The following is a 25,514-nucleotide window of genomic DNA, read 5'->3' as shown; positions in this document are numbered from 1 at the left end:
ATCACTTAGTAGACAGACACTAGATGACAGCTGTTGAATTAAATAGAATAATCTACCCAAGTTAATGCAAGATTTTAAGGTACTATACAAAAAAAAATTCAAAAAGGTTGCATAAAATTGTATTTGGGCTCTCTGTTTAAGACTATTTCAGTTCTTGTTCAAGACTTCATCATCCAAAATACTCTACCATCACCTAACTTTCAAAAGACCCTTACAAGATAGCTGCATGGTATAGATTATCGATGTTTTTCAGATGAAGAACCTAATATAACAGAGAAGGTACAGAAATGAAAGGTCACTCTGGAAGAAAGAAACATCACAATTTAACCAGGGTATTTCTGACTAGTAATCTAATGTTTTTGGTTTTTGTTTTTATTACTATTCTTTCAATGGATGGAAATAAGCCATGTTGTTTTTTAGCTAAGAACAGAAGAAAAATCTTACAAGATAGTTATTTGTTCTGTCTTACAGCTGACAATCATTTTCCAATGAGGCATAGTTACATCAAGAATCAAATCCCAGATTTTAAAGGGCATATAATCTAATCTCCCAGCCTAAGCAGAAATTCCTTCAAACTGAGTCTTAGAATTATATAAAATGGCTATATTTTTTATCCACATCGCACCAGGCAATAATTTAAACCAGTCTGTTCACTAAGATCAAATGATAATTCTGTGAAATAATTTCCAACAATTGAGTCTTTGGACAATGATATGCAAATATGCATAATCATTAAGAATTCCTTTTGCTTCAGAGACCCTTTGTTTACCACTTCAGTACTATATTCACACTGACCACATTAACCTCTTTGTGCCTCAATTTTTGCCAGCAGTAAAACGGAAGGTTTTGTTTCAGACAGACAGACAAATTCTACCCCAAAAGATCTGGGGAAGAGAATGAATAGATTTGAAACAAACAAACCAACAAAGATAAGCAGGTCTTTTTTATGGCATGTTTTTTCCTTTGTTTTTATCTTATCCGGCCTTGAATTATTTGATACCACTCCTTTTTAAAACTCTATTTATGAGTAGTTTCCCTGGCTTCTATTAGCTACATTGCAATCACTCATTTATAATACCACCTTTCAGAACAGTTAAAATTAGAATCCTAAGATCCTTAGGGGACTGGTGATATAAAAAGGCTAAGAACAGGGAAAACACATTGTACTACTCCTGAGTCCCTGATTAGATGTCCTCATTACTCCTTCCAATAAAACTCTGAAACAACTGGAATTTATCACATTTGTGTATTAAATGATGGTACAGGTAAAGTTCTCATGCATCATTTATTAGTGTAGAAACTGAAAGAAAGTCTGTTCCCTGTAAAATAGTGTCAAGGTTCAAAATAAATGTTTTGGATTTTTCTCATGTGTCTCTTTAAAAGAATCAGTAAATACAAATACTGCTTTCTACAGGCTGAGAGTTTTCACACTCTCATTATATTTGAAATTATATGATTAAAAGAAAAACATAAATCTTAGTCATCTTAAAAGGAGAGAAGCAAAGCACAGGCGAGAAAGAAACCATTCTAACTACAGCTAAGCTTTATTAACCTAATGTCATAAAAAATAATACTTCTCCATTTTCAATGAGCAATCTTCCTCACCAGGAAACAATAACTTCACATGTTTCACCTTTACATGAAATTATAGAGAGATGGAAATTTCAGCTAATGTTTTCTTCCAGCAAAATGACAAATGGCATCTCAAGAATGGTCTAGGCAAGACAAATGCAAATACAATACAGCATCATATTAACCCAGCTCCTGAGGACAGGGGATCACAGGATTATCAGGGTTTGCTAAATAGGGAAGAGGATATTTATAGATATCAGGGTTCTGCCTGAAAGGTACAAAGTAAGCTGATTTAAGAGGCTGGACAAAAGAGCAGAATAAGTCTATTCTACACTTTTATCCATATATGTCTACAGTTTCTTTCAATGTCAAATGAAGGGAGACAGCCATTAGAAGTTAATTCTATTATGGGTCTGAGTTTTGCAGTATAAATACAAGAAAGTGAATTTTTAGTGTATTTTTGGTCAAAATAGCCACTCATTCATTTATTCATTCATTCATTTATATTAAACACCCATAACGTGCCCCAAGAACAACAATGAGCAAAACAGACATGATCTCTATGCAGAATTGTACTCCTATGACATTGAATAAGGGCAATTTAAGAAATAAGAACTTTAGTTCATTGTATAGTGTGTGTTATCAGCATCCATGCATACAAGTTATCTGCACCCTGGTGGACGGAATTGGTCTGACTCAGAAAACATTTAAACAAACTTTTCTACAGGCAAATCATGAATAGTGTGCTATTGACTATGGAAATTTTATCTGCCTCAAAATCAGCTTAAACTCAACTACTGGCAGAGGCATGGTGCACTGACCTACAATGATACAAACTAGGTCATTCAAAGAAACGGGTGGTGGAGAGGGAGAGAGGAATGTTTTGGTATATGGAAAATGGATGTGGCTGTGAGGAAGAGTGAAAATGTAAGTATTAAAATTAGTTAGGGGGAAGGTACAGCTCAGTGGCAGAGTGCAGCATGAGGTCCTGGGTTCAATCCCCAGTACCTCCATTAAAAAAAATAAATAAATAAATAAAATAAGTAAGCCAACTTCAAGTACACACACTCCCCATAACTAGCTTAAATGTAACTGACTTTAATGTATTTTTACCTTACCAAAAAAAAATTGGTGCAGCCCAGTAAGACCTTAATAATTTCCAGAAACATGGCTTTGAAAGGGAGAACCTCACCGAAACTTTGTCTTCTTTCTCCTCTCTCTACTAAATAAATACAGTGTTTCCTGAGGAACAAAATACGGGCATCTCCTCAGGAAGAGTGGGTTCCCACTTCATCAAAGTCCTAATGAAAGGAACATGATGGGCTTTAGAGTTTCATAGACTTGTATTCAACTTCCCTATGTATAACCTCCCCCAGAGTTCCATCTAGAAAATGGGAACAATATTTACAGCTCCAGAAAAATGCTATGAAGATTAAATGAAATAATACATGTAAAGCATGCACATAGGAGGCACTCAAAGCAGTAATTGTGTTTATGTTTTTCTACTCTTCACTGAGCATTTCAGACTAGAAAACATAATCTTGGGAACAGTCTTCAAATGTCAAACACGCTTGATAACTACCACTAGGTTTATATATATAATATAATATATATAATACTCCATAATAATTCCTTAATGAAGGACTCATGTATTAAATAACAGTGATTAGTTACAAACAAAAATTACTGTCATTTTAGTATTTCACCTGCCTTGGTATCCCAAGGCAGGAATAGTTGACCCTAGATGTTTAGAGAAACCAATAACGGTTTTTTGTTGCAGTACTCCAAATTAAAAAATTATAAATATGTATTAGTCATAGCTCAAGGATTAAAAAATAATAATAAACCTGGGACTCACTCTTCATTTGTACAGTTACGGGGCTCAGGGGATACCAGATGTGACACACTTAATCACAACACTGACCATTTAAATTCCGTGTTCCACTTTCAGTTCTAAAAATAGCTCACACTTTTGGAGATAGGGGAAAAAAGTATTTTGGAAACTAGATAAAGAATCCTGAATAATTTGTTCTAATTTCTTATTGTTCATTGTAAGAAAAAAAAAATCTGTCTTGCTCATTGAATACAACATTTGTATACAACAGTGTTGTATACACTGACAATTTGTTGTATACAGTGTCAATCTGCACCTGGAAACATGAGCCATGGTTAATTTATTGTGGTCTGTAATTATAAATTAAACAATCGTGGAATTATGTAGTCCATTTAATTGATAAACTGGGAAAAGTTAGCCAACTCCAGTGTGTTTATGAGGACATCTCTTTGTTGGTTTGGTATGACTTTTTCATTTCAATTCTAGTTATTTTCTCTGTAAATATTTATATTTGTACTCATTTGTTGAGAAAAACTTAGCCTTTGAATGGACAGCTCATGTATAAACGATTAATAAAAAGCAAACATGTAAAAATCTGTTTAGCCTGAGGTTAAAAAAACTGCAATGTAGCAAGTGTTGAAATGTGATTGGCAACTTCAGATCAAATAATTCTACTTCTTTAACAGTCTGACAACGTTAAATCAATTGAAAATTTTTTTCCTATCAAAATTTACTCATTGAATAATCTGACCAAACGTACATATATTTTTCCCTTGTGGACATCGAGTGTTTTCTTACTTCATAAATCAATTAGAAGTGGTTCAACATTTCTAAAAGTCAAAAAGAGACTGGAGGTGGGGCAGGGAAGTAACTAGAAGTTTGAGTGCTAGCTCTTTGCAGCTGGTAAGCCAACCAACCTGTTCTCAATGCTTCAAAATCAGTTCTTTTCTATGACTAGTTCTAAAACCACTCAATTCCATTTTAACATCCTCCAACTAACTGCAGAGAAATCAGCAAGGAACAGAGCATCAATGGTCAAATATGTCACACATCATAATTTACAATTTGGGAAATCTTTAATTTAGTCTGATCAGAAAAAAGGCTTGCCCCAAATTGATGGCCACTCTCCAGTTTTAATCTCCAAACTGAGATTAAGACCTTTGGTTCTCTGTGGTCATATGCAAAGGAAGGTTACAACAGGTTCCGAAAGAAATACTAAGGACCAGACAGCAAATCTGCCTCCACCGACAGGGATTAAGTATTAAACGGGAAACGGGCCATCACCAACAACCAGACCTTGGAGAACCCTCAGCAAAAAAATAACTCGGGACTGCAGAAGCGCGCCCGCCACGCACACACTGAGAAGACGTAAAATCCAGTAGGCACCCCTTCCCAGGGGCACCTCTTTGTGTCCTGGGGTTTATTACCCTTCCCCCTAGAGGCCCGCGCATAGCGAGGAAGAGAAGAGCTGGGCTACCATCTCCCCTGGTACAGCCAGCGCGACCTGAAATACAGTAGCGCTGGCCCTTCTCCCCTCTTTTGGCCGGGTGCTGACGAACCCCACTTTCCTATGGCGCGGAGAGGCCGATTCCCTGGGAAGACCTAAGCCTGCGTGCAGAGACTGCTCTCTGCAGCAACTCGGATCCGCCCTCATTCCAGTCCCCAAAGTAATGATGGAGCCCAGGCTCCGTACGGGGACAACCACGTACTCTTCCAGCCCCTTCCCCTAGTTTCGGACCCGCTACAAGCCCCGCCTTCCTCCCCAGGCCCAGATCTCCCTCCAGGGCCCATGCTCGGGGCTCCCCGCCGTCCCCCGAAATCAATCCAGGACCCAGACAGCAGGCTGAGCGCCAGTCCATTCCTGCTTGGCTTTAAACGCAGTGCCCAGCCTTGGGCCTGGGGAAGGGAGGCGGGTGACCGACTGGCTCCAGAGGGACCCGGGCCCCCACACTCACCATCCTCCCGCCGAGTCCCTCCTCCTCCACCTCCTCCTCCACCTCCTCCTCCTCTTGCTGCCTCCCCCGTTACCAGGGGCAACTGCTGCGGCACCGCCCCCAACGTCCCTCTCACGCACAGCGGAGGAGCAAAGCAGCAGGACGGGGCGGGGTCCAGCTCCGCTTTCCTCAAAGTGCGCAAGCGTGCCCGCCTACTGCGCAGGCGGGCTGCTGGAGCGGTTGGAGGCGGCGGCGGGCTGGTGGGGACGCAGCGAATGGTGAAAACTTGACCACGTGGCTGGCTGGGGCCGCCCGGTCTGTCATTGGTTGGTAAGGAGGGGCGTGGGGGCGGGGCGAGGGGCGGTTCCCGGGAGGAGGCCAGAAGTGCTTCCCGGCCGGCTGCCAACGCGGGCTGCATCTAGTAGCAGCTGTCTCAGTGCATTCCTCCCGGGACCAGGTAAGGAGCCTTGGGAAGAGGCCGTCTGCCACATCTACCTCCAGTCCCCACATCCCGGGAGGGAGCTTGTATTTCTGTCTTGACACTACCCAGACTGGGCTGCGGCTCGGACTGGGCTTCCACCTGCTGAAGCCACGTGGCACGAGGAGGGACAACCTGTGGACCTCTCCTTTATGGCCCCCAGCACTTTCGTGTGCCTGGCTGGGGGGCGGGGGCGTCATAGGTTGCGTACCCATCTCCATACACCTGAGTTAGAATCCGAGCTGGAGGAGTCCCGGTGGTGGGAAGGCTGCCTGTCGGAGCGCAAGAAACTGCCCGAGAATTGGCCCTGAGGGCTGGGGTGAGCTGACAGCGGGGGTGAAAGGCGTTTTGGGATGGATGGTTTTGCTGAACTACGTTGGACCGGTGGGTGCACTGTCTGCAATCCGAAGGAGGCAAAAATGGGCCTGCACTTCCAGGCAAGAAAGAAGTATTCTGGGTGCTGCCTCCCACCTCTTCCCCGTGCGGAGGACAGGAAGAGTTCCCTCATTTGTGCCAGGTCCTATTCCAGACTCTGGAGGCACAGCAGGGGGAAATTACATGGCAAACTGCGTCCTTCCTAGTGAAATGCTTTTCATACAAAATTTCATTTCATCCTTACAACCCTAGAAATTTTAAGCATTAAGAGTGGGGACTTGAACCCAGTTCTGACTTTTGAGGAAGTGCTTTTAAACACTATTCTTGTATTGTCCAGGTAGGAGGAACAGAGTGGTTTATACCTGAGATGTAAACCCAGAAGTTTTTAAGAGCTGATAAAGTGTGGGCACAGATGATGTTACAGCTGGAGGTTTGCAGATGGTGTGTGTGTGCGTGTGTGTGTGCATGCGCCTCATTGGGTTCTTGTGAGGATTATATGACTTATTCTATGTCAAGCACATAGAACACTACCTGGCACACAGGAAGTGCTATATGGGGCTTAGCTATTATTAATAGTTCCATCCCGGTTTTGGACTTTGCTTCTTTTACGACTAGCAGGCTTTCCAGTCTAGTTAAGATCATTTGCACGAAGGCAGATTTTCCTCGGATGGTCCTTAGCTTTTTAGGCATTCAACTAAAGTATTTTTAAAAACGTCTGCCACCTGCATGCCTGCTTCAGATCCTTGGAGAGAAAACTCAGTTCAGAACCTTGACTAAGGAGGTACAAGATGAATGGTTAATTCAGAGCATACACTCCTTCCATCCACCCATCTCTAGCCTGCTGTTTGTGTGTGTGTGTGTGAGTGTGTGAAAAAGGCAAGGCAGTCTTCTCTTTCTAAGTTGCCTGATGTCTAACATGATTGCCTCGGAATCACATGATTTTACATAGGCATATACTACCAGGACCTGTCGTTTAATTATTAGTCTCATTCTCCAACTTGCTCTAGGCAGCCTGGACACCAGCTCTCACCATATGAGTGGTCTTTGTGTCTGAACTTCTTGAGTCTAACTGCCTTGATCTTCCTCTGTTGGGAGGGGAGTACCAGCAATGATGTTTTTTTCTCCTTATCTAAGGAGTCAGATAGGGAAATCTTGGGTTACTTCCCCCTCCTCCCTTGCAAGAGGATACCCCAGAAGAGGTTTGGAAACCTGTTTTTTAAGTTCTTTGGGGGGGCTAATTAGGTTTATTTATTTATTTAAAAAAATGGAGGTACTGGGGATTGAACCTTGGACCTCGTGCATGCTAAGCATGCACTCTTCCACTGAGCTACACTCTCCCCCTTGTTTTTTAAGTCCTGACAGTGTTTGCTAGAGAAAATCAGCTCTCCCTGGAAGGATGAGCATTACTTTAGGAGAGGGAGTAGGTTATTTCATTGTTTTTTCCTTTCTCTTCCCTCCCTTCCTCCCACTTTCACTCCTCTTTCTCTCTCTCTTTCTTAAGACATGTGCCTTGTAGTGGATAGAGTACCTCTCTAGGTGACCCTAAGCATTGTGACCTTGGGAAAATAAAGTCCCAGCTATTGTTAGATCTTTGAATAAACAGGACTGGATCTGTTTGTTGTTCGTGTTTATATCTGCCGCAGTGCAGGACCATGTGTGCCACAGCTGCTCACCATGCTGGCTCAATCTATGTGAACCTTCCTAGGCATCAGTTTCCTCTTCCGTAAGCTGAGATCTTGGATCCCTAATGTCTTTGAGTTGTGACATTCTCTAATCCCGGAAGGAAAGGGATGTATTGGTTAACCACCTGTTTGATTTCCGCCTCTCCCCTTGTTCCTTGTAGTGCCTTGTTCCTTTTAATGGAACTCTGGACATGATAGTCACCTTTTTAGGAGGTATTAGATATGACTCGTGTGGGAAGAGGGAGCTTAACTGTTGAAGAAAACTTAGAGACCAGATAGGAATCAGTCTAGGATGGTTAGACAAATTTCAGCTTTGTGAAAGAAAGCCTCTTCTTCCTTTTGTAACCAAGGCAGTTTCTGCGTTTGACCAAAAAAGAGAAAAAAAAAAAAAAAAAAAAAAAGAGGAGGGGGGTACATCCTTGATGCCCAGAGAACCCAAGAATAGGTTGGAATACATTTCAGATAGGCAGGTAGTGTTTTTAGAGGGAAATGAGGGCTACAACATGAACCTTACCATCCGCCAAGGTTGGCAAATTTTATGCAAATAACTGTAAATAACAAGAGTTACAAAAGCCCAGCCTGCTGTGAAGGAGGACAGGATGCTACGGAAGTAAGTACCAGAAGGGCTTGAGTTTGCCCTGAAGGAGTCACAGAACTGTCCCCACTGGGAGGCAGTGATATGGGGGGGTAAATGTTGAGACATAACATTTAGATTTTTTTCCCTTTTGTTTTACATAAGACAAGGACTGGGCCATTCCTATCCTGACCTTGGTAACAAAGGCAAAGTTTCTTGCTTGATTTAGCAAATGATTACCCCTTCACATAGAGGTGCTTCCATTATGAAAGGCAGAGGACTTTCCAGTGTTGGGTTCTTGGGATGCGGGTGGAGATGGATGTTTGAGATGGGTGTGTGTGTGTTGAGGGGAGGCCCAGGAATAGCATTTGGGACCATCTCCATCTGGTGGGAGTTGGGGCTCTGTAAGCCAAGGCAGCGTACGATCCTTTCGCTCTTGTCAAGTGAGGGAAACAGTTCTTTCCCCACTCCCACTCCTGGGTGAAACGCCTTTGGTCTTTGGACCAGCCTGCAGGAGCCAAGTCAGCCTGTCCTGGGAGGTCAGAGCCCAGGGCCTTCCCGTGGGCTCTGTGGTGGAGCAGGAGGGGCAGAAGGCAGAGTTCCAGCAATGGACAGCTGCTGTGGGGCTTCTGACTTCGCCAGAGGTTGCCAGAGGTTGCTGCTCTGCTCCAGAATGGAGTCAGGGCCCCTCAGGGGTGGAAACCACGGTGGGCCTCTCCTTCCTCTTGGGGAGGTGACTTACTGGCTTGCTGAAGTCACTCCTACACAAACAAAAAAATCTAAAAATTGACCACTGCTCTACCTCTTTCCCTATTTCTTGGCTCTACTCTTGCCTCCTACCTCTCTGGTGGTTCGATTGATCTCATCTTTGGGGGCTTCCTTTTTCTGGGTTGCCTCTTAAATGTAGTGATTTTTCAGGATACGTCCTCAGCTTTCTGCTTTTCCCAGTCTGTATATTCTCCCTGGGAAACTTTATCTTAAACTACCTCAATGCTGCTCACACTCTCTTTTACTTCTAACCCAGACCTCCATGCTGGCTTTTAAGCCTAAACATCCAATTGCTGACCAGCTGAACTTCTTCTTCAGCAGATACTCTAATTCTTGCGCTAGGCATGGGGGCAACAGTAGGGAGCAAAATGGACCCAACTCCTGGCTTCAAGGAGCGTATGGCCTAGTGGGGGAATGTAGGCATTAATTAAGATAAAACCACCTAGTATCATGACAGACTGGCCGGGCTCTCAAGAAAAAGTGAGGAGCCAAGAGGGCTTATAGCAGAGCATCTGATGTAGCTGCATGGAGGGAGGAAGGGGGTCCTTCAAAGGATTCTCTGCGGAAAGGAGGTTTAAGCCAAGAGCTGAAGGACAAATAGATGCTTCCTTGCAGGTAACTCAGACTGTCTCTGGAGAGCAAAAGGCTACTTTGGGGCCCTTGAAGTTCTTTGCTAATGCACCTGCTTTTAAAGCTGCTGTTTATTCTGAGGTAGCTTTGCTGTAATTTCCCTCTGTCATAACCCATGGATCTTTATTAAGGTAGTAGCCTTGAGTAGATGTCTCCTTTCATTTTACTACATAATATAAAACTTTTATTTTTGACTGGGTCTGTGGCTTCCATCAGCTATTTGTTTCCTTTCTGTAATATGCAAATGCTGGTTGTGAGTGCTTTTGGATTTAGGTGATCATATAACTCAAGAAGATAGCTTTTTTTTTAATTCTTTTTTTGTTTTTTTTTGTGGGGGGAGGTAATTAGGTTTATTGACTGATTGATTGGGGGTACTGGGGATTGAACCTGGGACCTTGTGCATGCATAGCGTGCACTCTGCCACAGAGCTGTACCTTTCCGCCCTCCCTCCCTGGAAGATAGCTTTTTAAACCTTGCTCAAGCCATGCCTGTGAACTTGTGATTGAATATATGTGGAAAGTCCTCAGTTAAGGTGATTTTTTCCTCAAGAAAAAAGACAAATGACCTAGTAGTAGAGGATATACAAGTAAATCTGAAAATTATTCTTTAAAAAAAGAAAAAGGATGAGCAGGTGTTATTTAGTGAAAAGGGGAAGGAATAGCCTTCTGGACCGGCATTTGCAAAGGTGGCAGCCTTTGTGTTTAAGAAAGCCTCAAAGCACTTGAAACTCGACATGGGGAAAAGCAAACTCACTGTTTTCTCCCTCAAAGCCTATATTTCTGTATTCTGTCTTAGCACATTATTGCCTCAGTCAGAAACCCTGGTGTCACTCTAGATATTTGTGATGGGTCAGCTTAGCCAGGCCAGAAAAACTGCCCAGGACTCCCTCTCTGCTGTGTTTCCAGTTGGAAGGGGCTTTGAGGGAGAAGCTTCTCCCTCACACACACCTTCTTTTAGTTATTTGATCAAACACTGATTTAGGTGCTGTGGTGAAGGGATTTTGCAAATGTAATTAAAGTCCCTAATTGGTCGGCTTTGAGTTAATCTAAAGGAAGATTATCCTGGGTGGCCTGACTTAATCAAATGAAATCCCTGTAAAAAGGGGCTAACCACCACCCCCCAACCCGGTCAGAGATTCAGGAGATAGATAGATAGATAGATAGATAGATAGATAGATAGATAGATAGATAGATAGATAGATAGAAAATCTACTGATCCTGTTTCTGTGGTTGAGCCCTGAGTGATAAAGTATTCCTCCTGTACCTAGTCATTCAGCAAATCCTCACATTCTGCTGCTTTCAAAGCTTCTCTCCTTTTGCTCCTCCTCCTACTTTGGGTGCCTCTGGGTTCCTTTGAGCCCCACTTCTTCTTGCCTGGATTATTGGCGTTCCCTTCCAGCTGGTCTCTGCATCCTATGAGGTCCTACAACACCCTGTTGATTATCACATGATCGCTCAGAACATTCTTTTCTAAACTACACATGTGATCTTGTCACTCTTCTTAAAATCTTTAAATGGTTTCCTGAAATTTTCAGGCAAAAGTTCGAAAGCCATAGCTTTTTTACATAACTCGATTTTCTCTCCTCTCTTGGCATATAGATTATACTTCCAATGAAAATATTTTTTAGTGCTTGTCCTAGAGTTTGCAATATACATTTACAACTAATCCAAGTTCACTTTCAAATTACACTATCCCACTTGTCTGGTAGTGCAAGTACCTTAGAATAGAATCTTCTCAGTTCTTCCATCCCATCCATGATAGCATTGTTGTCATTTGTTTCGCTTATTGATAAGCTGTAATCACCAAATACATTGTTGCTGTTATTGTTTTGAGCAAACTGTTATCTATTTGTTAACTATTAAGAATTAGAATAAGAAAAGTAAGTATTTCATCTTACCTGTAATTATTCCTTCTCTGACACTCTTTCTTTATGTAGGTCAGACTATATGATCCATATTGTCTTTCTTTCTGGAGAACTTCTTTTAACATCTTGCAAGTCAGGTTTATTGATAACAGGTTCCTTCAATTTTGTTTGTCTCAAAAAGTCTTTATTTCTACTTCATTTTTAATCTGTTTATTTATTTTTAATGAGGTATAATTGATTTACAATGTGTTCGTTTCAAGTGATTCAGTTATACATATACATACATATATTTTTAGGTGCTAATAGCCTAATCTTGGTATATTTGGATCAGTTTTTTCTTTAACTCAAAAGTAGTTTTTCAGGAAGGGAAAATTGAGTTTTCCTTTTATGTGGCAAACAAACCAAAAACCCTCATTGAATTCTTTTTATTTCGGGCGGTGGGGGTAATTAGGTTTATTTATTTATTTTTTTAGTGGAGGTACTGGAGATTGAATCTAGGACCTCACACATGCTAGGCGTGCACTCTACCACTGAGCTATACCCTCGTCCTGAATTCTTTATTATTTATTTATTTATTTATTTATTGAAGTATAGTCAATGTACAATGTTGTGTCAATTTCTGGTTATATATATTCTTTTTCAGAATCTTCCATTATAGATTACTACAAAATACTGAATATAGTTCCATGTGTTATACAGTAGGTCCTTGTTGTTTATCTGTTTTATATATAATAATGTGTATCTCTTAATCCCAAACTCCCCACCCACTTTGGTAACCATAGTTTGTTTTCTAAGTCCATGAGTCTATTTCTGGTTTGTAAATAAGTTCATTTGTATCTTTTTTTTTTTAAGATTCCACATGTAAGTGATATCAAATGATATTTGTGTTTCTCTCTCTGACTTACTTCACTTAGTACAATAATCTATAGGTCCAACCATGTTGCTGCAAATGGCATTATTTCATTCTTTTTTGTGAATGTCTATTTTTACAGGATAATCTTGCTAGATGCAGAACTCTGGGTTGTTACGGGTTTTTTTTGCTTTCAACTTTAAAAATATTTCACTCTACTCTTGCTTGCGTGGTTTCTGAAGAGAAGTCTGATGTAATTCCTATCTTTGTTCTTCTATAGGTAAGGTTTTTTTTCCCCTCCCTTTGACTTCTTTCTTGATTTCCTTTGTCTTGATTTTCTGTAGTTTGAATATACATGCCTAGGTGCAGATTTCCTAAGAGTGGTCCTGCTTGATGTTTTCTGAGCCTCCTGGTTCTGTAGTTTGGTGTCTGTCATTAATTTTGGAAAATTCTCAGTCATTATCACTTCAGATATTTCTTCTGCTCCTCTCTCTCCTCTCCTTCTGGTATTCCCATTATGTATATGTTACACCTTATTTAATTGTCCCAAGGTTCTTGGATGTGCCATTCTGTTTTTGTTTTTAATTATTTTTTCTCTTTACTTTTCAGTTTGGAAATTTTATATTGATACATATTCAGGCTCATTGATTTTTTTCCTTGGCCATGTCCAGTCTACTGACGAACCCGTCAAAGGCACTCTTCATTACTGTTACAGTATTTTTGACTTCTAACCTTTCCTTTTGTTTCTTTCTTAGAGTTTCCATCTCTCTGCTTAATGTTGTCTGTTTGTTCTTGCAAGTTGCCCACTTTCCCACTGGAGTCCTTTGCATGTTAATCATAGTTACAGTTCCTGGTCTGATAATTCCAGAGTCTCTGTCATCTGGTTCTGATGCTTGCTCTGTCTCTTCAAACTGTGGGGAGGTGTTTTTTTTTTTTGGTTGTTTTTTTGCCTTTTAGAATGCTTTGTCATTTTTTTTGTTGAAAGCCAGCTGTGTATGAGGCTTTACATTTTTCTGGAGGAGGAGTTAGGCTGTGATTCCTGTCTGCTGAGCTGTAGTTGTCAAAGTTAAATTTCCTCCAGTGTCCTTTGTTTCTGTCTTCCCTGTTGTCTTCAGGTTTCTGGAGACTTCTTCTTAAATAAGGTCTGAGACTTGCAGTTCTTCCTGCTGTTACTCAGTTCTCCCTGTTCTTGTACCTGCCCTGTGCCCCCTGCAGTGTGAGGGGAGGGAGGTCTTCTACAGCCCTGGGGACAGTGCCCTGGACCTTTACAGGTCCTTCCCAGGCTCCCCTTTAGGTGAGACGAGACAGGAAGGCGCTGGAGCCGGGTATGCCCCTTCCCCAAGTCAGTCAGGTTCTGGTGAAACCCAAGGTGGTTGGGCTCTGGTAAAACAGGCTGGGCTCCTTTGAGGGCAGGCCTTGTTAGCAATTGCAGAGGCCTCTGGGTCTACTTCAGAACAGTCACTTTCCCCGTCTTCCTGCCAGAAGCACTAGGGGATTTTTGTCTGACTTTCACCCTGAGAACCTGGTGGGCTTCTGGAGGTAAAACTCACAAAAGTATGTCTCCGTCCCACCTGCCGCTGAAGACTGAGTCCCTGCCACCGAATTTTTAACTCTCAAGCTTGTCCACACCGAACTTCCAGAAATTTGTCAATTACAGTTTAAGTGTTCCAGTGGTCCTTGCCCCAGTGTCAGGCTTCTGCTCCCACTAAGCTGTCATTCCGTGTACCTGCTTGTCTCTTCAAGTCCTGCCTGGGGGCAGTGGTTTACCCTGTGACTTCAATTCTCCGATGGGTCTAGGATGACCTGCTGACTTTCAATTTGTTCAGCTTTTCTCCTGTGAGGACAGGCGTGACCACTTCCCAGCTCCTTGCTTGTCAGACCTACCTTAAAACTTTTCAAGTCATGGATTCCAGAACCCAGTTATAGGCAAGAGTTCTGAAGTCAATTAGGCTGAATTAAAATCCTAGCTCTGCCATTGGCTAGTGCCTGTGTGGCTTGGGAAAGTTACTTATCTGTGCTTTGGTTTTCTCATCCATAAAATGGGGTTAAATTTAAGAGTCTCTCTATCTTAGAGAGTTCTTGTGAAGGTGAACTCAGATAATACATGTCAAGCACCAAGCAGAGAGCAGGAGCTCCGTAACTGTTGGCAGGTCACCATTGGCAAGTACCCCCGCACACCGTGTGCTATAAACGCTGGCTCTTCTTTTTGCCTGGCATACCTCTCCATCCAGCTAACTTACACGCTTCCTTCAGAACATCGTTTATTTCTTGTTCCCACAAAGCATGTTCAGAATCCCTTGTCCATTTTAGATAAGGTGACCTTATAATTTATTGTCCAAATTGGGACACTTCTGAGGGTGGAAAGGGTTGCTATTAATAATTCCCCCAGGACAATAGCCCCTGACAGTCTGGGAGATGTGGTCATCTCAGTTGTAGTTCTCTGTCTTTCCACTGCTCCCAGTGTCTGTCAACAGCATTGTTCACACCACTGTCCTTGCTGATTGGCTTGTCTGTCTACCTCCTGTTCTGTAGTTCCTTGAGGGCAGATGTGATGCCTCACGCACAGCCATGGCCCGAGATCTCAGGGCCGGTGTGCATCACACACACACACACACACACACACACACACACACACGCTGAAATGAAGGCGATCTCATACCATGTTTGTTTCTATCTTTGTCTAAAAGTGATTGTTCCTACTTTTAATGAGGTCCTGTGCCCCTTCCTCCTTCAGGTTGGTCTACCCTATCTTCTGGGGCCACACTCACGTTCCACCTCTTCTGGAAACCCCCCTTGATTACTGTGTCCCCACGTCTCCGCCTCCTCTCGTCTCCTGTGCTTATTGTTGCTGTACCTATTATCTGCTGTTTCACAGGGAGCTCTGGTTCCCGTCAGACCCAGCTCCCCAGGGGCAGGCACTGTGGGGTCCCTTTTTCCAGGCTCCCCCACAGCATGATCAGGCACCTGGCTGGCCACCAGCAGGCATTCAGGAAACACATGTGGTGCCCAACTGCTCAGACTGGTGACCATTCACTGGGCCCTTCTTGAGCTGAGTCAAATGATGCTGGTGGCAGGTGACAGCAGCCAGTCTGCAACAGCGGGAGGGGCTCAAGGTCTTGGGGGCAGGCTTTGATTTGATTCTTGAATCCTCAGTTTTCGTATGTTCCTTAAGTCCGCAGTTTCATGTGTGAGCAGGATGGAGGCTGACCTGTCTGGCTTTAACATCGATGCCCCGCTTTGGGACCAGAGCACTTTCCTGGGGCGAGTGAAGCACTTCTTCAATATCACGGATCCCCGCACTGTCCTGGTACCAGAGCGGGAGCTGGACTGGGCCAAGGTGATGGTGGAGAAGAGCAGGTGAGCGGTTAGGGGAATGGGCTGGAGGCACTGGGGCGATGTCGGTGGGTGCTCTGGGGGGAGGTGGGAACTGGAGATGAGGGGATAGGCAGAGAGCTCAGGGAGGATGGGGAGGTAGGAGCAGGGTGACTCGGGGTAGGGCGATGGGAAGTAACTCTACCTGTTGTCCTTGGGTGGCAGGTTGGGGGCTGCGCCCCCGGGCACCCAAGTGGAGCAGCTGCTCTATGCCAAGAAGCTGTATGACTCGGCCTTCCACCCCGACACTGGGGAGAAGATGAACGTCATTGGGCGGATGTCCTTCCAGGTCCCCGGTGGCATGATCATCACGGGCTTCATGCTCCAGTTCTACAGGTGTGACCCGGGGGCCAGGCGGTGCCAGGCGCAGCTGCCTGGATCTGTCTGCTAGGCAGGGAGCCCTCCCTCCCAAGATAAAGTGAGAGCCATCTTTATCGGGCCCTTGCCAGATGCCAGGCACGGTGTGAAATTCTTGGCATGCCTCACCTCATTTAATCTCAGCAGCCCAGCAGAGAGGTACTATTTTCATCTCCATTTTACTGAGGTTCTAGAGAGGTTCTGGAACTTGTGCAGGTTCACACAGCCAGGAAATGCCGGTGCCCGGCTGTGTGAACTGAGGCAGTCCTCTCTAGAACCCTCCACGAATGAGTGATCCTCATTCCCTCTTTAAAAGGTATTTATCCAACAGTGGGTTTAATGTGTCTTTATAGTGTAATATCAAGTGAAAAATTAGGAAGACCCTTTCAGCCCAGTTGCGGAAAGAAAACTTTCTTTGTAGCTGCTGGATGTGTGACCCCTCCTCACACCTCCATGCATTCGTTTACCCAGTCGTTGAGCCAGGCCTGGGGCAGGTGTGGGAATATAAAGACTTCAGTAACTCCCCTCAAGGAGCTCCCAGTTTTGTTGAGGAGACCAAGAAAGAAACAGTCACAGTTCAGTTTGCAAAGTGGTAGGTTGAGGGGAGAATATGGATTGTGGGAGCAGAGAGCATGGATGACTAACTGTGTCCCAGGAAGGGCAGGGGAAGGGTCAGGAAGGTTCCAAGGAAGAAGAGCTCTCTCAGCAGAGCAGGATCCAGCCATATACGGAAAGGGAGAGGGGTGTGGATGTTCCAGGCAGGGGGGCAGCCTGTGCAAAAGCCCAGGTGTGTGAGGGAGCATGGGAACAGCGTGGGGAGTGGCAGGTAATGTGGTTTGACTGCCGTACCTCAAGCCCTCCCTTCCGTCCTCCTCTCTGCCTCTCCGGGCCTCCCTTCCCGGCAGGACGATGCCAGCAGTGATCTTCTGGCAGTGGGTGAACCAGTCATTCAATGCCTTAGTCAACTACACCAACAGGAATGCAGCTTCTCCCACGTCGCTCAGGTAGGAGACCTGGAGCCCAGGCTGTCTGCATGGGCCTGGAGCGGGTGGCTGTCCTCTTGCCTCCAGGAAAACAGCCCTTCTAAAGGGTTCCCACCTGTCCGTGCTCTGTGGCTGTGGTTTGCCCTGGGTGGGTGGCCAAGTTTCCCTTTTCAGGATTTGGAAGTATTAGGCTGACTAGAAGGGTATCTTCTTTCTAGACTAGTTGAAGACTTGTTCCTGCATTCGTTCATTCTACAAATACTTCTTGAGTGTGTACTAGGTGCTGGGCATGGTTCTAGGTGCTGGGAATACATTTGAGTAAGACGTGTGGTTCCTGGAGTTTTAAGGTCCTTTAAGAAAACAAGCATAGTCATGGGGGAGGGTATAGCTCAGTGGTAGAGCCCATGCTCAGCATGCATGAGGTCCTGGGTTCAATCCCCAGTACCTCCTCCATTCAAAAAATAAATAAATAAATAACCTAATTACCACCCCCCCCAATAATATAAAATAAAAAAAAACAAGCATAATCATGGGGGAAGGTATAGCTCAGTGATAGAGTCCATGCTCAGCACGCATGAGGTCCTGGGTTCAATCCCCAGTACCTCCTCCATTCAAATAAATAACCTAATTACCTCCCCCCACAAGTAATATAAAATAAATAAAACAAGCATAATCATCTCAGATGGTGATTGCTGCCATTAAGGAAATAAACAGGTGACAAAATAAAGAACTGCAGAGGGGCATCTGTGCAGACAGGCTGGTCTGGAAAGTCTTCTCTGTAGATCTGACATTTCAGAGTTTTGAAAGGTAAGTATTTAACCATGCAAGAGCCCAGGGAAGAATTCCCCGGATAGGGAGTGGCAGCATGCAAACGTTCTAAGCAGGGAAGTGCTTGGCCTGTTTATGGAGTGCTGAAAGGGGGCCAAGGGAGCTGGAGCATCTGAGTGAGTTGGGGGTGGGGGGATCACAAGATGAGGCTGGGAACAGACCACATGAGCTTCTCAGGCATGAAGCCATGTTTCCAGATGTTATCACTGACTATGGCCCTGCCCTCAGCCAGCAGGGCTTCCCACTCCCAAACACCTCCTTCCTCCACTAGGCAGATGGCCGTTTCCTATATCACAGCCACAACCACCGCGGTGGCCACTGCTGTGGGCATGAACACATTGACTAAGGTAGGTCTGGGGCGGCTATAGGCATGGTGGCCACTAGGGGGCAGCAAAGTCTTAGGGAAAATCTTTTCCCCCAGGCAGGGGCTGTTTCCCATTTGGGTGTGTTATGGCTGGCGCCCAGCCAAGCGGTGGGAAATTCAGCAGGGCTGTCCCCAGGCTAGTCTTTCTTGAGCCTTTGAGGAAGTTTGGGTTCCCAGACTGGGTGTCTGGATGCGTGGCAGTAGTGAGGTCTGATTTCTTGTTTTATTGTCCTTAAGCCCTCTCTATTCCCATCTCCCACTCCCATTGTTCTCTTCCTCCAACAGAGAGCCCCACCGCTGGTGGGCCGCTGGGTGCCCTTTGCCGCTGTGGCTGCTGCCAACTGTGTCAACATCCCCATGATGCGACAGCAGTGAGTACAGGGATCCCTCTTCTCTACAAACTGCGAGGTTAGCAGGGAAAGCCAGGAAACCCAGGCAGTGTGTGGCTTCTTGGGGCTGAGGTGGATGTGGGGTGAGCTGCCCCTCTGAAGGTTCCCTGAGGACTGGCTACTCCAACAGCGATGTGGCGAGTGACTTAGGTCTCATCTGTGATGAGTGTTGTGGGAGTCATTTTTTGGACAGCGTGGGACAGGGGCAGCTAGGGTGGACCTGTGAGGTTTTATACTAGATCCTGTCTAAGCCTTTCAACTGCAGCTGTATTTAAGCTGTGAACTCTGCCTACTTCCAAAGCCCTGGGGGTGGCTTACAGAATGAAATGTAGCAGAGCAAGGTGTCCAAAGATAGAACAGAGCCAAGAAGCTTAGAAAGAAGCCAGAGGGGCAGATAGATGTTTACCAGGCACTGGGCTCTAAGCAGCACAGCAGGAAAGGTAAAAGGAGAAACCCGCTGTGTCTCGCAGTTCTTGTTTCTTGACTAGAGAAGGTGTAGCTGTCTCCCTGTTATAAAACTTAATGAGGTAATAAACGTAAAGCACTCAAAATAGTGCCTGGAATGTAAGAACTGCTGCATCAGCATGAGCTGTATCATTGCCACTGTTGTCACCCTGCCTTCATCGTCAACACCAATATCTATAAGGTGCGTTTTCTTGGGGCTGGTAGCAAGTGGAAAGTTCTCACAGTCACCCCTGCAGAAAGTGCACACTACAGAATAGTCGTGCGTGTACACTGCTCCCGCCTCTTTCGCTCCCCCATCCAGTTGTTCTTTCCAGCGAGTGAATGCGCCCCAGACACCTGCATACTCCTGGACAGAGCGCTGTCAGCAGCCGGCCTAAGAATAACAGCCGGAGCAGCTTCTGCCGGTGGAGCAGGCACTGCCGGGCACTGGACTCGGCACTTTGCCGCCTTATCCTGTTTAATCCCCACCGAGTTCTGTGAAGTGGGTGCCATGGTTATCCCCGTTTTGTAAATGAGGATAACTCTGTGTTTAGAAGGATTAGGGAACGTGCTCAAGATCCTACACTGACACTGCAGTGTCCAGATTCAGCCTAGGCAGTCAGGGCACAGCTGCCCTCTCTGAGCCGCTGCCCTGGATCCCGTCTGAAATCCCAGCCTCTGCAGTGCGGAGGGAGGCACCGGGGCCAGGCTGCAGGAGGTGGCTTCTGAGAGCTTGAGTGCCCTGACCCCGGTCCCCTGGTGTGTCACATTGGTGGCAGGCTTCCAGCACCCATTTCCCAAGTCTAGCACCTCCTGTCTGTGTTTAGGGAACTCATCCAGGGCATCTGCGTGAAGGACAGGAACCACAATGAGCTTGGTCATTCCCAGGTGAGCAGAGGCCTGCCTTTGGGGTGGGAGGATGGAGTTCCCTCTCGTACCATCTCCGGTTCTTAGTGGTCAGAGCAGGCCCTGGCCCCACTATAGGACTGAGAACCTTCTCCCTGACTCCATCCCCCTTCCCCATCGATTTCCCCTGCATGTCTCTGTTCATGTCTTTTCTCCAGCATTTCTGGTCCTGAAGCCATAAAAGTTTGGCTGGGTGGGGGAGGGTCAGGTGAGGTCACTCAGCCCCTGACAAGTCCGTCCCTTCCCCTTTACCAGCTGAGACTTGGCCCTGAACCTGACCCAGCCCTCGGTGCAGCCTATGGATACTGGATAAGGTCATTCCTGACAACTAACTCTTTTCTGCCCTCAGAGAGCTGCGGCCATAGGCATCACCCAGGTGGTTATTTCTCGGATCACCATGGCAGCCCCTGGCATGAGTAAGACGGGGAAGCCCTCCCATCCTGGGGTACACTGGAATGCGTGATGGAGACCTCAGCCACACTTTGGGGGTGGGGTGGGACCCCAGCCTCCACAGCCCTGCTTCTTAAACTGGTTTGCATGAGTGCTGAAAGCCACAGCAGAGCCACGCTCTAATTCCTGTCACATCAGTTAATCAGAGATTTGGTGGAGAGTTATTTTATTTTCATTTAACAGACATTCCTTAAGTTTGTCAATGTGCTGGACATCGTGTGGGTGCCGGGGAGACAGTGATAGGGGAAAGAAGTCCCCTGCCCTGGTTTTTGCCTCCAGCAGGGACAGGATACAGAGTAGGATACAAAACTTACTTCCGTGAGCCTTCAAAGGTAGTTTTGAGTTTGGGGAAGGACGTGTACCTGGGCCTGCGGTACGTGTCCTCCTGTTGTAGGTGTGCAGGTTGAGAGGTGTGGGGAGCATCTTTCTGCTGGGCCTTTGGGGAGGCATCGGGTATGACCGTGCCTACACAGTCATTCATTCTTTTCCCACATAAAAAGTATTTTCTGGAACTTCACGCTCAGTCTGTGATCTGACTTCAGAAAGGGGTCTTGAGGGGGAGTCTTACAGCCCAGCCCCAGCCTTTCCCCTGGTCTCTTCCAGTCTTGCTGCCGGTCGTCATGGAAAGGCTGGAGAAACTGCATTTCATGAGGGTGAGTGGATTCTCATTTGCATCTTCCCTGCCCACAGTGCCCCGACCACACCTCTGCGGGGGGCTCCTGACCCTCTTATCCTTCCCTCTTGCTCCCACCCTGCACCTCATTCAAGTAGGGCCCGTACCAGTCCCTGCAGGTGGCCCGTTTCTTGGTTTCTTGGCCTTGTCTGCAGAGACCAAGAAGAACCCCTGTCCTCCCCATCAGAGCCAGGGTTTCACTCCTGCGGGTTTCTAGCTGGCTGACCGGTGTGGGGTTCACTTGAATGGATGTAAGTCCCACATGGGTCTCTCTTTTCTCTGTTCCCTCGCAGAGAGTCCGGGTCCTGCACGCTCCGTTGCAGATCATGCTGTCTGGGTGCTTGTGAGTAATGTGTTTTCTTGGTTTGGGTTCTACAGTGGTTGGGGTGCCCAAGATCTGTCTTGTGTCACTGTCACCCACGTAGTGCCCAGGCTGAGGATGCCTGTGGCCCCTCAGGAGCACTCTCACCCCATCTTTCTGAGGACACCAGGCTGGTTCCATGAATACCCCTGTGTGGAAAGTGGAGCCTGTGGGTGCCCTGCTGTCCTGGGGTCTCCCCTCTGACCTTAGGCCTGCAGCAGTTTTAGAGAAGAGACAAAAACAATGAGATCATCTCACCCCAAAAAAGAAATGATAATCACATGATGCGATAGAGGTGTTCCTAAGGCCGGTAGTAAACTTACACAGGGTTATGTGTCAGTTATATCTCAGTATCAAAAATGACACAGCCCGGGCCCATGAGGTGTCCCAGCGCCACACAGGAGGAAACACCAGGAGTCAGGGCAGGGTTCTTAGGAGCCTGCTCTTGACTAGACGTGTCCACGTGTCCCAGGGTTCCTCATGCTTTGCAGGACCACAAGGCGAATGACGGCAACCCAAACTAACATGTATGGGATGTTTTCCGTGTGTCCCCACTGTGCTAATGTTTCATGTCTATAATTTCACCTCATTCCCTCAGTCCTCAAGGTAGATATACCTCGACAGTATTATGTATTGTCATCATCTTTTACAAATGAAGAAACTTGCCCAAGCAACTATAGCTGCTAATCACCGGAGCTGAGAGCAGATCTTTAACGTTATGCTAGACTGTCTTCTGCTAACTGAGGTCCCTCTGAAGGAGCAGTTACCGTGGGCTGGATGCCTCACACGTGTTAGCTCACTGAATCCTCACGCTAGGCGCTCTTGCCCTCCCTCTGCCGGCTCAGAGGGAACTTGCCCCAGATGGCACAGCTAGGGAGTGACAGAGCTGGGAAACAGACCCAGGGCTGTTAGACCCCAAGTGCTGCAGATATGGTCCTGGACCTGCATCCTCTGAGAGCTTGTTAGAAATAAAGATTCTCACGCCCCTTCCCAGACCTACGGAATGAGCGTGGCATTTGAGCAAGCTCCTCTAGTTACTCACATGCCCAGTGAAGGTTGAGAAGCTCTGCCCTCACTGTTCTCCAAAAGCCCAGGTGTTCAGCGAGTGTAGGAGCAGGTCCCTGTGTCCACACCCCTCACTACTTTCCATCAGCGGATGCTTGTGGCCTTCAGGGCTGCTGTTCGTGCTCCCTTGTGACTCCACTGTCTTGTTCATCTGCTTGAACAATGGTGGATGGGGGTTGAGCGGTAGTGGGTGGAGAGGGACTGATTTTATCCCGTGCTAGGGTGAGTCTCCAGGCACTGAGAGAGCAGAAGGGCTGGAGGGAGAGGAGCTATGGGCCCAGTGAACAGGCATCTCCCTCTTCCTTTGGGGGGCTCAGAGATGGGGTGTGGGTGGGTCTGTGAGATGCCAGATGCCCTCTAACGCTTTGGTTTCTTCTTTCTCCCAGCCTCATCTTCATGGTGCCAGTGGCATGTGGGCTCTTCCCGCAGAAATGGTATCAGCTGTTCATTCCTCACTTTGTTTCCCTGAACACCCTGTCCCTGCTCTCCCTGACCTGCCTGCTGTCCTGAAGGAGAGAGGGAAGGGCAGGCAGGGCAGCATTTGTCCAAGGACAAGTGCCTATCAGCCTAAACTCTGGGCCTCTTAACCCCAGGTGAATGGTAAACCAAAACAGATATTCCAAGGGGCAGAGGGATGAGTTACTCACTCCCAGTGGAGCAAAGGCTGCCTTGGAGAGAAGGTTGGGGAACAGTAAGAGACTTTCTGTCCCTGCTGGTTGACTTACTAACTACATCCCCCCTGGCTGGATCTGGTCTTTGAAATTGAACAAAAGGGTAGGTACTTAACTCTGGACAATGTTTGCCAGAGGGGGCTCGGCTTGGGCCTCTCCCCTTGCATGTCCTGGGAGGGGCGGGCAGGGGATGAAGAGAGATGATGGTGGGTGGGAGGCAGGAAGGGAAACATCAGACTGGGGCAGGGGGTGGGGGGAGGACTAGCTCAGGAGACCAGCTGTCGCGTGAATATATACGCAGAAGATGCCCGTTTCCCCTGTCTTAGTACTCTCAGCTCAGTGTCATCTGCTACACATCTCCTGTGTGCTGAGCACTGTGCTTGTAATCTTGTGGAGGAGATGGAAGTTTAGCACCAGGGAGAATGAAGTCAGGGCTCAAGAGATGTAAAAGCAGCATAGTGTGGTGTACAGAGGCCAGAAGTAATTCTGATGGAAAAATCAGGAAGGGCTTCTTAGAGGTGGCATCTGAGCTGGACTTCATCTGAGAGTAATTTGCTGTTCGTCTGGGTGGCATGCTCATAACCCCCTTTTCTCTTCTCAGCGAACTGCCAGTCTCCTATCTGGAACCAGAGCTCCAAGACAGCATCAGGGCCAAGTCCAAGTATGGAGAGCCTGTGCCTTATGTCTACTTCAATAAGGGCCTCTAAATGCCCACCCAGCGAGGACCAGCCCGTACCCATACTTACCAGTGCCTCCTTAGCCACCGTGGGTACCTGTGCCCTCATTCCTCTTGGCCGACAGGGCCTAAAGGCCAGGGTGGATTCGGGGAGTGAGGGTGGGGTGGGAGGATGCCTCATGCTTCCACCCAGGCACCTAGATTTATGGGACTCCAGGGGATAAAAGTGAACAAGGGGAGAAAGGCCACGTCTTCTGTCTGCCCTCCCTAAGCCCCATCCCCTGCAGACCAGGAGCTGAGACCCCCACAGGGAGAAGTTGCTGGGACCTGTGGGAGACACTCAAGGAAACCATTTGGAAAAAGTAGGAACCCTTTGGGATTCTGATTCTGGCCGGTACTGAGGAAGAGCCTGCCTTCCTCCTCATCTGCTGGGAACCTTCACCCAGCAGCTCTGGCTCTCTGCGGAAGGGGGAGGGAAGAAGCCAGGTCACCTTGAGGCTCCTCAAAGCTCTTCCCTGCTCTCCTCCCCAGGGCCCCTGGTCACAAAGCTTCTTTGGGAGTCTTGCTAAACTTGAGTTTATCAGGCACCCAGGAGTTCTTAGTGTGGAAAACAAAGGACCCTGGGTGAGGCAGAGGTCTCGTGGTGCTTCAAGCCCTGTCTGTCGACACTGGCTTTGTTCTCCAGCCCTGAAATCATATCTGCTTCTACTTCTCTGTGTCTGAGAGATAAATCCACTGTGAGTAAAAAGGATGTCTGTAGGCATTAACTGCACATTTTAGTGGGTATAATTTCCTGGCTACCTCCCTTCCTCAGCCCATTGGCTTAAACACCAAAGAAAGACTGGTGTGTACTGAATAGGAAAGGGAAGTTTTATTTGGACACCTCTGAGAGGAAATCAACCAGGACCAAAGAGCCTTAAAGGACACACAGCAAAGCGCAGCTGCTCGCCCTTCCCAGCCTGGCGGCTTGAGGGGCTTTCTCAGGCTCCTGGGGGAGGGGGTTGTTGTGGCTGACGTGGGGCCAATGTCCGTATGAGTTTTGTCTAGTAGAGTTTACTGACTGATCAAAGGATATTACTGTGAATTGAACACATTTCTTGGAAGAGCACAACGAACTGTCTGCACACTGAGTTAATAAAGCCTGGATGGAAAGCAGGCCCTGGTCTTACTTTGGCCATGGAGTGGGGGAGGATATCGCAGCTCTAAAGGGAACCTGTCTGGTGCCCGGAGGCCCTTGTTTGTCTTCCTTACTGCAGAGGAAAATCCACCTGTCTTAGCTTGAGGCTCCAGAGTTCTCCCACCACCAGAGCTGTGTTGCTCTGGGGCGGGAGTTGGCAAACCATGGCTCGAGGGTCCAGATCTGCCTGCTACTTGTTTTCGTGTGCTTGGGAAACTAAGAAGGGTTTTTACAGTT

At 46.6% G+C, this 25,514-nt stretch overlaps 2 protein-coding genes across 3 annotated transcripts in view; one reads left to right on the top strand and one right to left on the bottom strand.

The window, feature by feature from the left end:
• ARL3 (ARF like GTPase 3) overlaps nucleotides 1–5,515 on the bottom strand; it is a 28,268-nt gene extending 22,753 nt beyond the window's left edge. The window contains exon 1 of the mRNA XM_074373706.1: nucleotides 5,362–5,515. Within this exon, the coding sequence (XP_074229807.1) occupies nucleotides 5,362–5,364 (3 nt within the window). The 5' untranslated portion in view covers nucleotides 5,365–5,515. The remainder of the gene's footprint in view (nucleotides 1–5,361) is intronic.
• A 178-nt stretch (nucleotides 5,516–5,693) lies between these two features.
• SFXN2 (sideroflexin 2) lies at nucleotides 5,694–25,255 on the top strand. Of its 2 annotated transcripts, none has more exons than XM_010970979.3 (12): nucleotides 5,694–5,797; nucleotides 15,734–15,918; nucleotides 16,099–16,269; nucleotides 17,196–17,294; nucleotides 18,373–18,448; nucleotides 18,751–18,836; nucleotides 20,126–20,186; nucleotides 20,554–20,620; nucleotides 21,258–21,307; nucleotides 21,621–21,670; nucleotides 23,140–23,187; nucleotides 24,026–25,255. In XM_010970979.3, exons 2-12 carry the CDS (start codon nucleotides 15,758–15,760, stop codon nucleotides 24,129–24,131), a joined length of 975 nt encoding a protein of 324 aa, XP_010969281.2. In that variant the 5' UTR covers nucleotides 5,694–5,797; nucleotides 15,734–15,757; the 3' UTR covers nucleotides 24,132–25,255. The 2 variants fall into 2 exon arrangements, with proteins under 2 accessions (XP_010969281.2, XP_045363512.2); XM_045507556.2 differs by lacking the exon at nucleotides 5,694–5,797 and adding an exon at nucleotides 6,003–6,137.
• Nucleotides 25,256–25,514: the final 259 nt, after the last annotated feature.

The sequence above is a fragment of the Camelus bactrianus genome, chromosome 11, assembly GCF_048773025.1.
Source record: "Camelus bactrianus isolate YW-2024 breed Bactrian camel chromosome 11, ASM4877302v1, whole genome shotgun sequence".
NCBI lineage: Eukaryota > Metazoa > Chordata > Mammalia > Artiodactyla > Camelidae > Camelus > Camelus bactrianus.
Note: the sequence above shows the minus strand (reverse complement) of the source record. Positions and strands in the feature narration are given on the sequence as shown.

Bases quoted from the DNA above. Each gene is read 5' to 3' on its own strand.
- SFXN2 (XM_010970979.3), top strand. From the start codon at position 15,758: ATGGAGGCTGACCTGTCTGGCTTTAACATCGATGCCCCGCTTTGGGAC. The intron at 20,187-20,553 runs GTGAGCAGAGGC...TTCTGCCCTCAG, and splicing joins ATGAGCTTGGTCATTCCCAG to AGAGCTGCGGCCATAGGCAT. The intron at 21,671-23,139 runs GTGAGTAATGTG...TCTTTCTCCCAG, and splicing joins ATCATGCTGTCTGGGTGCTT to CCTCATCTTCATGGTGCCAG.